The sequence below is a fragment of the Callithrix jacchus genome, chromosome 7 (assembly GCF_049354715.1).
Source record: "Callithrix jacchus isolate 240 chromosome 7, calJac240_pri, whole genome shotgun sequence".
Taxonomy (NCBI): Eukaryota; Metazoa; Chordata; class Mammalia; order Primates; family Cebidae; genus Callithrix; species Callithrix jacchus.
Genome location: NC_133508.1, coordinates 97106927 through 97120540, shown reverse-complemented (window position 1 = coordinate 97120540; position 13614 = coordinate 97106927). Strand labels below are relative to the sequence as shown.

The 13614-nt window shown below is 39.1% G+C and overlaps 1 protein-coding gene across 2 annotated transcripts in view; it reads left to right on the top strand.

Annotated features, from left to right (window-relative positions):
- The first annotated feature begins 10652 nt into the window (after positions 1-10652).
- C7H1orf87 (chromosome 7 C1orf87 homolog) overlaps positions 10653-13614 on the top strand; it is an 82058-nt gene continuing 79096 nt past the window's right edge. For both annotated transcript variants that reach the window (XM_002750886.6, XM_009001348.5), the window contains exons 1-2: positions 10653-10706; positions 11725-11857. In XM_002750886.6, coding sequence (XP_002750932.4) covers positions 11751-11857 — 107 coding nt within the window. In that variant the 5' untranslated portion in view covers positions 10653-10706; positions 11725-11750. The remainder of the gene's footprint in view (positions 10707-11724; positions 11858-13614) is intronic.

The following is a 13614-nucleotide window of genomic DNA, read 5'->3' as shown; positions in this document are numbered from 1 at the left end:
TAACTATACGTTCTTATACATGTTGCGGATTGACATAGATTAGATAACTAGAGGACAGATCCAATGACAGATAGAGAGAGGGAGGGAGGGAGGGAAGAAAAGAGGGAGGGAGAAAGGGAGTGAAGGAAGGAGAGAGGTAGGGAGAGAGGAAGGGAGAAAGGAAGGAAGGAAGGGAGGAAGGAAAGGAGGAAGAAAGGAAGGAAGGAAGGAAGGAAGGAAGGAAGGAAGGAAGGAAGGAAGGAAGGAAGGAAGGAAGGAAGGAAATAAAGGAGGAAGAAAGTTGATGGGTGCTTGGCACACACCAGACTCTCAATTAACTTTGACTATTATTAGTAATACATGTTTCAACAATTCTGTTATCAATGTCATTTTTAAAATGAAAAAACTGAGGCTCCAAGTCACAGGTAATTAGTCTGTAGCTTTAGGATTCTAACTCATCACTGGCTTCAAAGCTCAGGCACTTCTGATTAAATTCTACAAGCCCTACATTCCACCCTATGTAAAACTCAGACATTTTGAGGCCATGTGACCATGTACCACATATAGAAGACTGTACGAATACCCATTAGTTATGTGTGCTTCATTCTGTAAGCATGGGTTTCAGTCTCATCACATTCTGACAAGGAGGTTAAATTATCATTGTTGGACTGCAGTGTGCAACTGAAGCCAAATGCTGTGTCAGCTGCATATCAACAAAGCCTACTTCACACTTGAGGTACACCAATTTATGCTATTCTAGAGATAATAACAGGCAGATCACAGAAACAAGTAGGTATCTTTCTTCCACATGCACTGTGGGTGGATAAACTGTAAACAACATTTTCTTTATTTGAAAGTGGTAAATGCAACAGATGGGAAAATTTCTGTTAATAACATATCAGCAATCATGCATATCTATATTTTGTTTGTAAATATAAATTTGTTCTGAATCATAGTGAATTTTCTGCAAGTGTGGGTGTGATAGACATTACTAGGGCTCATTATTATCCACTTCTCTCTTTCCAAGCACAGGGTATAAGGGTATCATTGATTCAGACCAATGGAGTGCATACAGCAACAATGTGAGTGTCTCTCCTAAGGCAAAGCACTTCACTCCAGGTGGGTGACCTTCCAGCACTTTCTTGTTTTGCCACAGGCATCATGGAGGCATGTGTTGAGAGGGAGGTACTGTAGGGTCCACATAGACCAGATTGTTGAGCCAACACATAGAGGATAATCATCCTGGAGAATTGCCCAAATCCACAACAGAATTTGTGTGAATGAAAATTACATTTTTGGTTTCTTAAGCCACGAAAATGTAGGTGTTGTCTGTTAACACAGTGTAACTTTGCCTCTTCTGATTAACACAATGGTTGAAGTTATTTCATTCATACTGTAAGATAACACATACATCTCTCTGTTCCAGTCAAAAGTAACATATGCATTGTCACCTGACACTCAAAATCTATAATCTAGCCCAAACCTACCTTTGCAATTTTGTCTTCTGCATTCTCCAAATGAACCTAGATGTGATTGCTTGGCCACATTCCATTTCTTGTTTTTTTATGTTTCTACTTACGTTATTCTCCTGTTTAGTGTATTACCTTCCCTTCTCCCATGTCTATGACTACCTGTCTTTTAAAGATTCAACTCATCTGTTAACTCTTCAATAAAATCTTTCCCAATCCTATGATTTTGAAGTGATTTCTCTTTCCTTTGAATTTTCAAATTTACTTTTTGTTACTCTTCCTTACTGTATATCATATCTAATTATTATTTATGAGCATGTTTTATCCCTCCTGCCAGCAATCTTGAGAGGGGCATTTGAATCTGATTCATCACCGTATCCTCAACAACTTACCATGGTGCCTTAAAATTACATTCAATAAATATTTGATAGACGTAGAGGTACCAGTATTATGAATTTAGTAAGTTTTACCAAAAAATCAATTTGGGCCACTTGGGGGTGTCTAAAGGGGTCAAGAAGTATTCCTTTACTCAATCATTTTTTTCCTTCCCCTTTTAAAAAAGGGAGAGCATTATCCTAACCAGGCTGTGTTTATTAGTGGGTGGCGATATTGAAAAGTCCTGTATATACACAAGACCTCTCTTCTAGTCCAGGAAGCAGTATCAGGAAATAGAGCCATCTTTCCTCTTGTCCCACAGCATTTAGGAACTGGGAAGTTTATGGCACTTGGGCTTGAGGGCTGGTAGTAAGAAAACTAGAACTGAAAGAAGAGTAGCAGCAGCATTAACTTTATTGGGAATGCAGAGTGTACCAGGACCCGTGCTAACTGCTTTATGTATGTTATATCACTTGCTGTTTCCAAGAGCAGCAGGGAGATGGTATCATGTGGTGGATAATGCATAAGCTCTGTAGCCAGACTGCATGTTATTAAATTCCAGCACCATCACTACCTGAAATCTTGGACAAGGCACGTGACTTGTTTCTGACTCAGTTTCCTTAATTGAAAATAATACTCCCTATCTATTATGATAATAAATGTGTTGATAAATAAAAAACACTTAGAAGAAGGCCTGTACATGATAAATGCACGATAAATACTGCTTTAAAAAGAATAATATTGCTGTTATTAAATTCCCTTTACAAATTAAGATACTAAAGCATAAATGCTAAGCTCATTGCCCCAGGACTTGAGAGTAATAATTGGCAGAGCCAAGATTTGAATCCAAATCTTCTGGCCTCAGAATCAGTATTCTTAATTTTTCTACCATACAGCCTGAGGCCTTCAGCATCACTGGGATAGAATGTTACAAGGAATATTCATGCTCTGCCTGGCTGGGTGGAGGAATGGCCAGACCCGATAACCGGTGAGTTTTATTTCAACCTTGAGTTTCTCAGTGTCTTAGTCTGTTCAGATTACTATAATAAAAATACCATAAACTGAGTGGGTTATAAACAACAGAAATTTATTTCTCACACTTCTGGAGACTAAGAAGTCCAAGATCAAAGTGCAGCAGATTCAGTGTCTGAAGAAGTCCTGTTTCCTGGTTCATAAACAGCCTTTTCCTGGCTGTATTTTCCCACGGTGGAAGGGGCAAGTGAGCAGTGGATTGTCTTTCATAAGGACACTAAACCCATTCATGAGGGCCCTGCCTTCATGAACTAACCTCCTCCCAAAGGCCCCATCTCCTAATACCATCGCCTTGGGGGTTAGGGTTTCAACATATGAATTTTGGGGAACACATTAGTATGTAGCACTGTAGTTCTATTCACAGATGCTAACACTTAAAAGCAGGTAACATTCTTAACAATCTAGAGCAGAGTAAGCTAACGGCAGAGGTGGCCAGATGGTCTTTATTTGGTTTAGAACTTCTTCTCTGTGGTCATTCTCTTGAACTTTATTACAACCACCTTTTCCAGGCCTCTATTGTTATACCATAGAATTTTAAAACATAATTCTCCAACAAGATGCTTTGGGGTCAGGCACATGTGAATTTGAATCATTGCACTACCATTTATTTGCTGTAAGATCTTGGGCAAGTTATTCAACCTCCCATCAGGTTAACCTCCATTGGGTTCCTGCACCTTATAACTGTCTGGGTACTAACTCTTCCAGTAGCTCCTACTAACAATTTTGTACATGATTCTACCACCCACCAGCTCCATCCCCCCAGTACAACAATTCATTGGTTCAGATATTTCCTGACCCAATTTGGACCAACCATAATTTCTCCTCTAGCAAATGGAACTAAGAAATTCTAGGTTTTGCCAGCCCCTTGGGCAAAAATAAAACTTGTGAATTATGATTAGTGACATTCTTTCTGGTGATTATTTATGAGCATGTTTTATCCCCTAGCATGTGGCCTGGGGAATGAGAAAACCCTAATGCTTGCTACAGAGAAGAATAAATGAAGCTGATAAACAGAGGAACAGAGACAAGAGTCCAACAAAAAAATTCCCCTCCATAGTCCCTGACTGCTCCAGAGGCCTGGGTTCATTTCTCTACTTAGTTTCATGAGAAATTTCCTTTTTGCTGCAGTTAGCTATAGTGGAGTTTCAACTATGTACAACCAAGGTCCTGGAAAATTCAACCCTCTGAGATTAGATTCCTCATTAGTAGAACAGAGAAAATAATACCCTACATCTCTTATAGGATCGTTACTGAAATTAATTGAAGTGTCATACATAAATGCCTCATCCAATGACTACCCCATAGTAAACCTTAAATAAATTGTAGCTGCTATGATAATGTGCTTATTATAATCACATTATACTACTGGAAGTCATCCATCATATGTTTCTTTTCTCTCATGTATGTTATATACATTTGTGTTCACGTACTATGTACTATCACTGTGTTCAGAATCGGCTATGTGGGGAGTAAGACATATTTATTTATCATCAACAATTGAGAAGGAGAGAAAGATTCTAAAGCCATAATTACTATCAAAATAGTAGTTTAATAAAACTGCTGGTTTACTAAAAAGTGTGACCCATCTGACTGGGGGCATTGAGGATAAATGCCTTTGCAGGGTCAGTAACATGGACATGATCTTAAAAGCCAGAAACCGAGTCACACAAAAGACTTTTCAGGCAGAACAACAAAAAGACTCTGCAAAGGCATGTCGGGGTAAAACTCTATGGAAGGCTGAGGAATGGCAGGTAACTCTTGCTGAAGTTTATTAGGTTGGGAGAGAACATGGGACATGAGTTTGGGGAGGTGAGCAAAGCCAAATCAAAGAGGCCATAATAAAGAACTTGAACTCCAGTGTTCTTTAACCCTGTAGGGTGACTAAGGTTCACAATAATTTACATATATTTTCAAACAGCTAGAAGAGAAGATTTGGGATGTTTTCAACACAAAGAAAGAATAAATTTGAGGCCATGGACACGTTAATTATGCTGATTTAATCATTATACATTGTACACAAGTATTGAAATATCACCTGTACCCCATAAAATATGCACAGGGAAAGAAGTAACACTAATAGCAGTAAACTCTTGCAGTACCAAACACTATTCTAAACATGTTGACTCATTTTATTCTCACATTATGGTACATATTGATATTATTCATGAAGGAATAAAGTCACAGAAAGGCAAAGTAGTTGCCTGAAATAACATCACATTAAATGAAAACCAGGTTTTGGACCCTGTTAAGGGTTGAATGGTGTTCCCCTCCAATTTTTTTGTTGAAGTCCTAGCTCTGACCATCAGATCTCACAACGAGACCTTATATATAAGTAGGGTGGTTGCAGAGGTAATTAGACACACGCACAGGGAGAACACCATGTGAACAAGAATACGAAGATCTATAAGCCAAGCAATGTCCCAGACTTCCAGCAAACCCTCAGAAGCTAGGAGAGAGGCATGGAACAGATCCTCCTTCACCACCATTTGAAGGAGCCAACCCTGCCAATATGTTGACCTCAGACTCCTAGCCTCCATAACTGTGAGACAATGCATTTCCGTTATTCCATCTACTCACTTTATGGTACTTCATTATAGCAGCCCTAGAAAACTACTACAGGGACCAAAGTCAGCCCATCTAATCAGTATGCTACACAGTCTTGTTTTTCCAGAGCCAAGAGAGCATTTTAAGGAGAAAAGAAACTTGACCATATTTGCATTCTATTTGAAGTCAGCCTGCCTTTGCTTGTCTTTTTACCTGAAGTTTCCCATTACTCATAAAGATTAGTGGCCTGGGTCCTGCATGTCTCTTAGAGAAAAACAAATGTAACACCCCCATATCTTTGTAATACAGCTCAGTTTAGCATCAGTATTTGCCTCTCTATTTGGACAGCGACTTCACCGCAAAATGCCTCAATTTTATACATCTATGATTACACTGTTCAAAAGAGCAGTTCTTTATTGCTTCCTATTTATAAACTCATTCTACTTTGACTTATAAGGACAAAAACAAAACATTGGAGACCATTTTTTCCCTTCCTTATCTGCTTGATGGTAAATGTAAAATTGTGAAGTTTTAGGTGGGGGTATTCTTTGGTCCCCTTATTACAGCTATTCATCTTTCTTTGGAACGAAAAGAGAGAGTGCTGAATTGGATAGAGATGTTTCTGTAGAATCTTTCTCTGGTGACTCGTAATCTAAAGCTGTTGAATCCAGGAAGGCAGCTTTAACCACAGTATTTAATCTTATGGAGACATTTATTGCACAGCTTTTTTTTTTTTTTTGCCTTGTTTAATATAAACCACTGGAGAGATGTTTCGTGGTTGTGTCATTTCATAAAGTAGAGTGTAAAGTAGAAAATGCCAGATAAGAAAAGACCACTCCTTAGGAATTCTGTCTATCACAGAATCTGCCTTAAAACATCAGCAATAAAAAATATTAACATTAATACATATTTATAGTAACAATGGCTGACTAACATCCACAAAGGAAGTATGGAGGAGGGGCTATAGAGTCTATTTCTAGAATCACCTGGATTTTTTATTGTGCTTCTTACTTTTCCTGGCTACATTCCCTTCAGTAAGTTCTTTTTTTTCTTTTTCTTTCTTTTTTTTTTAAGATGGAGTTTTGCTCTTGTTGCCCAGGCTGGAGTGCTTTACCTTCTCTAAACCTCAGGTTCCTCATCTCTGATATGAGAAAATACTCTCATATAGTCTTTTTTCATAAGGTTGTTGTGAAGATGAAAAGGGATGTTGAATGAAAAGCTCAGCTCAGTGTCTGGCACATACTAAATATTCACTAAATATTAGCTGCTGTTGTTATAGATAAGAATATAATTTATTACAAGCTATTGCATGTCAGGGGCCTCCAGGTACATTATCTCTAATCCTGATAATACACTTAGAGGCTAATTATTATTGTCTCTACCTTACAGATAAATTCAAGGTCACTTGGCTAGAGAGCGGCAAAGCAAAGGTTCCCTCTGGTCTGAAAAATATATCAGATTTCACCTGAATACCATCAAACTGGTAGAAGAACTGCCCAATAGAAAGCCTCACACCAATGCCACTATTTTTCAAGTTGGTATTTGTAAAACCTATTGAGTCAAGACAAGGTCAAAGGATAATCTTTAGTAGAAAAGCTAATTTAGTCAAAACCAATTTGCTCCTTCAAGCTTTATCACAGAATTTATAAAAAAAACTCAAAATGCTATCCAATCAACTAACTGTATCCCCTAGATAAAATTTAATAACCTGATTTTTTTTTTCTTTTTTTTTTGAGACTGAGTTTTACTCTAGTTACCTAGGCTGGAGTGCAATGGCACGATCTCGGCTCACCGCAACCTCTGCCTCCTGGGTTCAGGCAATTCTCCTGCCTCAGCCTCCTGAGTAGCTGGGATTACAGGCACGCGCCACCATGCCCAGCTAATTTTTTGTATTTTTAGTAGAGATGTTGACCAGGATGGTCTCGATCTCTTGACCTCGTGATCTACCCGCCTCAGCCTCCCAAAGTGCTGAGATTAGTAACCTGAAATTTAAGAGTCTCTATGTTAGGTCTCTTTGAATAAAGATTAATGAAACTCATCTACTATCAGGCATAGATGAATCCAGGCTCTTTGCTTTCCTGTCCTTCGCCACACTGGCTCTGTTTTCAGTTCTGCTTTTCCCTGTTGGCTGGCTTATTCTTCCTCTCTGAAAAATTGCTGTATGTATTGATGCAGACATTTGCTAAAGGCATCAACACCTTATCCTCACAGTCTGGTAATCTTAACAGATAGACATTTTTTTCTTCCTATATGTATATACAATTGATCCTTGAACAACATTGTTTGAACTGTGCAGGTACACTTATAGGCAGATTTTCTTCCAGCTCTGCCACCTCCAAGATGGCAAGATTAATCCCTCCTCTTTCCCCACCTCTTCAGCATATTCCATATGAAGATATTGAGGATAAAGACCTTTATGATGATCGCTTTCATTTAGTAACTACATTTTCTCTTTCTTGTAATTTTCTAAATGAGATTTTCTTTTCTCTATCTTACTTTATTATAAAAACATATTATATAATACATGTAACACATAAAATATGTGTTAATTAACTTTATGATATTATCAGTTAGGCTTCCAGTCAACATCAGTCTATAAGCAGTTAAGTTTTGGGGGAGTGGAAAGTTATATGCAGATTTTCACTGCATGAGGAGTTATCACTTCTAACCTCTGTGTTGTTCAAAGGTCAATTGCATTGGTCACCAGTAAGAATTCGGGCTTTTTTTAGCCATAGAGCATAATCGGTTATATGAAGAAGTGAGATGGAAGCCACACTTTGATTGACAATGCCTACAATGACTCCTTGAAATGGGAAAAGAGGTTCCCAAAGAAAGCATTTGATTTACAGAAAGAAAGAATAGGGAAGTGTACTAAGTAGACAAAACTCCTGTGAGTACCATGTTCATTAGAGTATTTTTCAGAAAGAAATTTTAATATTTAGTTTTGGTCCTGTTCTCCTTCATTCATTCAGTCAAAACATTTCAAAGAGCACATTGTAATCTAGCCACAGTTCTGGATATTTAAAAAACACAGAGAAGAATAAGAAAAGAATAGTCCTTTCATAGCATGACATTACATTTTCCCATGGTTGCTATAATAACTTACCACACACAGATGTACTGTCTTACATTTTTGAAGGCCAGATGTCCGGAATCAGTCTCACTGGACTAAAGTCAAGGAGTCAGCAGAGTAGATGCCTTCTGGGGGTCTCAAGGAAAATCAGTTTCCTTGCATTTTCTAGCTTCCAGAGGCCACCTGCATTCTTTGGCTCATGATCCCTTCCTCAAATCCCTGCATCCTCTTGCTCCCATTGTCACAGATACTTCCTCTTCGGTCATCAAATCTCTCTCACCTCCCTCGTATAAAGACACTTGTGATTACATTTAGGGCTTATATGAAAAATTTAGATAATCTCCCCCTTTCAAGTTCTTCCCTTACCCACATCTGCAAAGTTGCTTTGGCCATATAAAGTAATATTTACAGGTTCTGGGGATTAGAAGGTGGATATCTTGAGGGAGGGGCATTATTCAGCCCTCCACAGCATAGCACAAGCAGTCACAACAACCAAAGCAAATGAATACCACGCTTTCAGACAAAGAAATATGTATTTCCTAAGAGAGAAACCACAAGTCATCTACAGGATGAAGGTGCCACTTGCAGCTCTGGAATCCAGTTGGCTTCTTGCAAAATTATAGCTAACATTTATAGTGCTCATTATGTGTCAGGCATTTTTCTAAGTTCCTTTCTTATATAACTTACTTAAACTTCACAAAAAGTCATCCTCATTGTATAGAAGAAGAAACTAAAGCACAGAGATAAGTGATTTGCCCAAGATTACATTTAACTAGCAGGGCAAGGATTTGAACTCAGGGTATGTAATTTCCAAGTGCACATACCATTTGAGATCCAACTTAAAGAATGGATAGACAGACTGACACAATGAAAAATGGAAGGACATTATAGGCAGAGGAAACAAAGTGAACAAAGACACAGAGCCAAAGATATGAAAGAGGGATTCAGGCCAGTGAGTAGACTGGATTGGATGCAGCATAACAAGCGTAGGAGAAGTAGTGGGAGATCAAGCTAGAGATCTAGCTTGAAGTCAGGTAGTGAAAAAGTCTTGAAACCACAGACACCTGCTGCGGCTGATGAGATCTTTCAGACATTTGAGTAGAGGAGGAGGCTTGTCAGAGTTTGGCCTTTGGAAGACTGATCTAGAAGCAACATGAAGGCGGGGAGGGAGGAGTGAGAAAGGAGCTATCTAGGCTCCTCTACTCCTTTAGTACTCTGTATATCATAGAATGTGGCCGTGTGTCTCACCCACTGGAGAGTGAGCCCCTGGAGGGGAGCTGAGTGTGCTGTCCACCTCTGGCTGCTTGTCCCAGTGGATGATACATTTACCTATAAAGCACAATACAGCTAGAGGTTAGGAGGCAGCAGTACAAATGCTGGGGCTACTGCTGCCTGTGCTGCAGATGAAAATACTTTTTGGGAGTCCATGTAAAATGTCTTTACCTATGTCTGCTGAAGTTTCTTTTAGTATAATAACAACTGTCTGGAAATTTAGAATATGTAGATCTATATTCTAATCTTAGCTCTGTACTTGATTTTGTGTGGTTTGGGGTAATTTACCAACACCCCAACTTGTTTCTTTTCTCTTTAAAATAAAATAAGACTATTTTATTTGCAACTATTAACTTGTGAAGTGAGAGTTATTCAGCTCGCCAAAGGGATCTGGCATAGAGATAGTACTCAACGTTATTATTATCAATCTATGATATTCTGATTTAATTTAGTCGCCAATTCCCAGTTAGGTTCTGTTATTATTTTGCCCCATTTTACAGATGAGGAAACAATCTCAGGAAAAAGAAGGGATTAACTCAAGCCATTACGTGGAGACGTCTGGATTTGAACCTGGAATCTAAACTATGTGCAAACTCGCAAAGGGAAATTAAGCCTCAGAGGAAGGGCAGGACAAGGGTGACCACACAGGTGAGCCAGGTGGGTTTCTAGAAGGACACACGCAGATCTCCGAGGAAGACAGAAGGCACAGATCAAAAACACCTAGGCTCTTCACCCGTCAGCAGCCACAACCTGGGTTCATTGCCTCGGAAGTGGAGGAAAACCTGATCCCCGCCCAGAAACAGCCTTCTGCGTCCTTAGCGACCAGGGCGGAACAGGCGCAGCCCGCAAAGCAGGTCCTGTGATTGGCCGGATTCCTGGGCTCAGTCCCCACGCCCCGTCCGTCCCCCAGAGGCACGGACCGCGCACCTCTGAGCTGCCGGGGTGGGAACGCCACCCTAGCGGTAAGGACCCCCTCTGTTCTTAGGGGAAAGATCTCAGGGCCGACGCGCAGCTTCGGGCAGGGAGGGGACTTGAGGATCACTAATTCTGGGTCTGGACGATTCCAGACAGGTGCAAAGACGTTGCAGGTCCCTGGGATGGGGGGTTGCCCTCTCACAGCAGGTCTTTAGTATTGGACTTTGGGGACGAACCGTGGCCTAGCCATCAGACCCAAATACTGGAAACAGCCCTGCCCTTCATTCTTTCCGCGATCCTTGTCAGATAACACACTCTCTCTGGGCCTTAGTTTTCCAATCTGTGAAGGAGCCTTTGCAGTAGAATTATTTCTAAAGCCCTTTCATTCTCTGGGTGATTCTAAAAGGGAGTGTTTGTGGCTAGGTTTACTGAACTTCCGAGTTTCCCTTGGCATCACTCTGTTTAAACACCCAGTGCTTATCTTGTGCAGGAATTAAATTTCGGATTCCTTGGATTGTTGTAGAAAGAGATCAGTGATCACAACAAAAGTCTCTCTCCGTTGTGTACGGTTTTCCTTCAGATGAATTATCTCCTCGAATTCATTCCCACATCCCTGAAAACAGACCCGGAATTATGCTGATCTCATTAATGGGAAAACTAAACATCAGAACTGAAAATGGATTCTTCATATGTCAAACGAATGCCCTAGTTTCTGCTCTGACCTCACAGGAATCCCATCCCGTAGCACAGAAAGGTAGAGTCACCTAATGACTCAGTAGATCTGCTGTGCAAACCTCTTAGGTGAGATTCCCAAGTCTGCTAATTACCGGTGATGTGATGCCATGTGAGTAAAGTCACATAGCTACATTTTGTCTGTTTCCTCAACTGTAAAACAAAAATGATAACAGTAATTAAAAGTATCTTTCTCATGCCTTTGTTAGGAGTGTTAAGTGAGGTAATATAGGAGAAGCACTTTCTCCTATTATTATTGTTTGTTGTTATTGACAAGGATGATGCAGTTCCCTAATGGAAAATCAAGAGGAATAATTTATTTTCATCCCTAAGGATTTGAAGGGATTTTTAAGAGAATCATGTCTGCAGTGTGGAAGACTCCCCGTGGATCAGATGCAATGCCTGAGATTATGGTGAAAATCATTGGAAGTAAACATTTTAGATACCTCGTGGAGAAGCCAAAGATGTAAGTCCATATTTGAAAAATATCTATGTTGCTTGGATAATAATGAAGTTTTATTATTTTTTTAACCCAGAAATTTAAAGTTAAAAAATGCCATCCATGGAAAACAAAGTCATTAAGATGCAACAGTAGAAGTAAAATAGTGTTGATAACTTCCATGTACGCTGTTTTCCTGATATTTTTCATCTTAATAATTCCCCATACTCCTTAATTACTTGGGCTGATTTTCCAAATAGATGGGAAATATGAGCATTGCTACATTTATAAATATTAATGGAGCATTGCTGCATTTTCTCATCGAGTTTGTAATCTACCACATATAGTAATTTTGGGGGGAGTGGGGGAGGTTTATTAGTCAATTTATTGTGGATTAAAGGAGTAGGATTAACACAGAATCATAAATTGTAAGGTTTTCACTTACTCCTGTTTTTATTTGATACTCCTCTAAGCAGGGGATTCTCAGATTATGGCTAAGATGTCTTTCTTCTCTTCCAAGCCCATCACAGTCACATTTAAGAGACAACACTCAGATCTCTCTAATATTTGCTAGATGTTTCAGCACTAGCTGTTTCTTACAGAGCTTTGGTGGCTCAAAAAAGAAGGGAAGGTACTAGATCTGTCTTTCTTACAGTAGACATTCCATAAGTAGTAGCTAGTAAAAAATTGCTTTTCCGTCCTAGGATTATTTCCTTGGCTCTACCTTCTATTTCAGAAACTCATTGACTGAACAAATATACAAAGATATGGTATCATTGAACATAAGTGCAAGAAGCAATTTTTACTAAACCTGGCTATCATCAGAATCACCAGGAGAGTCCTTAATAATAAAGATTCAGGGTCCAATTTAAGGTCTGCTGAATCTAAATCTCTGAATGCAGGTCATCAAGACTGCTGTTATGAAGTACAAGCTTTAATAAGGCTTTAGAAAGGCACATTAGTTCTACTTCCCCTCCATCAATATTGTAAAATCTAGAAAGTTTCCAGAGTGACTGCTATAATCAGTTAATGCCTGCCACTGCATAGGAACTGAGGTTTGTAGCAGGTGAGTCATACATTTGGGATCCCTACCGAGCTGACAGGTGTGAATTTGAATCTTAGATGTGATTCTTTCTTGCTTTTTGACATTGGAAAAATGAATTAACATCTTTGGCCTTAGATTCTACATATATGAAGTGGGGATAAAACAACGCCAACTAGTAACAGGTTTATTGTGGGGATTAAAGGAGAAAACGTATACAAAGCACCTTTTCAGTGTCTGTCGTGAACAACATGCTTAGTAAATAATTATGCTATTATTATTGAAGTCTTTCTATAGATATAAAACATGTAACAAAAAGAGCAAACCTCTTTCTGGGAAATGCTTGATGTCCGTTTTATATTCTATGCCTATGACGCAGTTTATGTCTGTTTTGTAGATGAGGGAACTAAGACACCGTCACATGATAAGTGATTATTTTGAGATCTGTCAAGTCACTGTCAAGAAAAGTAAATAAAATTAGTTTGGACACCTGGCTCAGATCTTCTACCTGGAAGACTATATTATTTCTAATTCCATTCTTTCCTTAGGTTGTTTGTTTAGCCTTATTCTCTCTGAAACCCCTTGCTTTTTCCAAGGGTATGGAGCTTAATATGTTTTTAAATGGAAAGTGGGGAGGAGTCCTTAATTTTTTAAATAGTGAAGATTTAGCTTTGTCTTATAGGAAGGTGGCTTTCTCCATTTTGTTTTCTAAACTTCAGAAACCAGGGGAAAAAAACAGTGA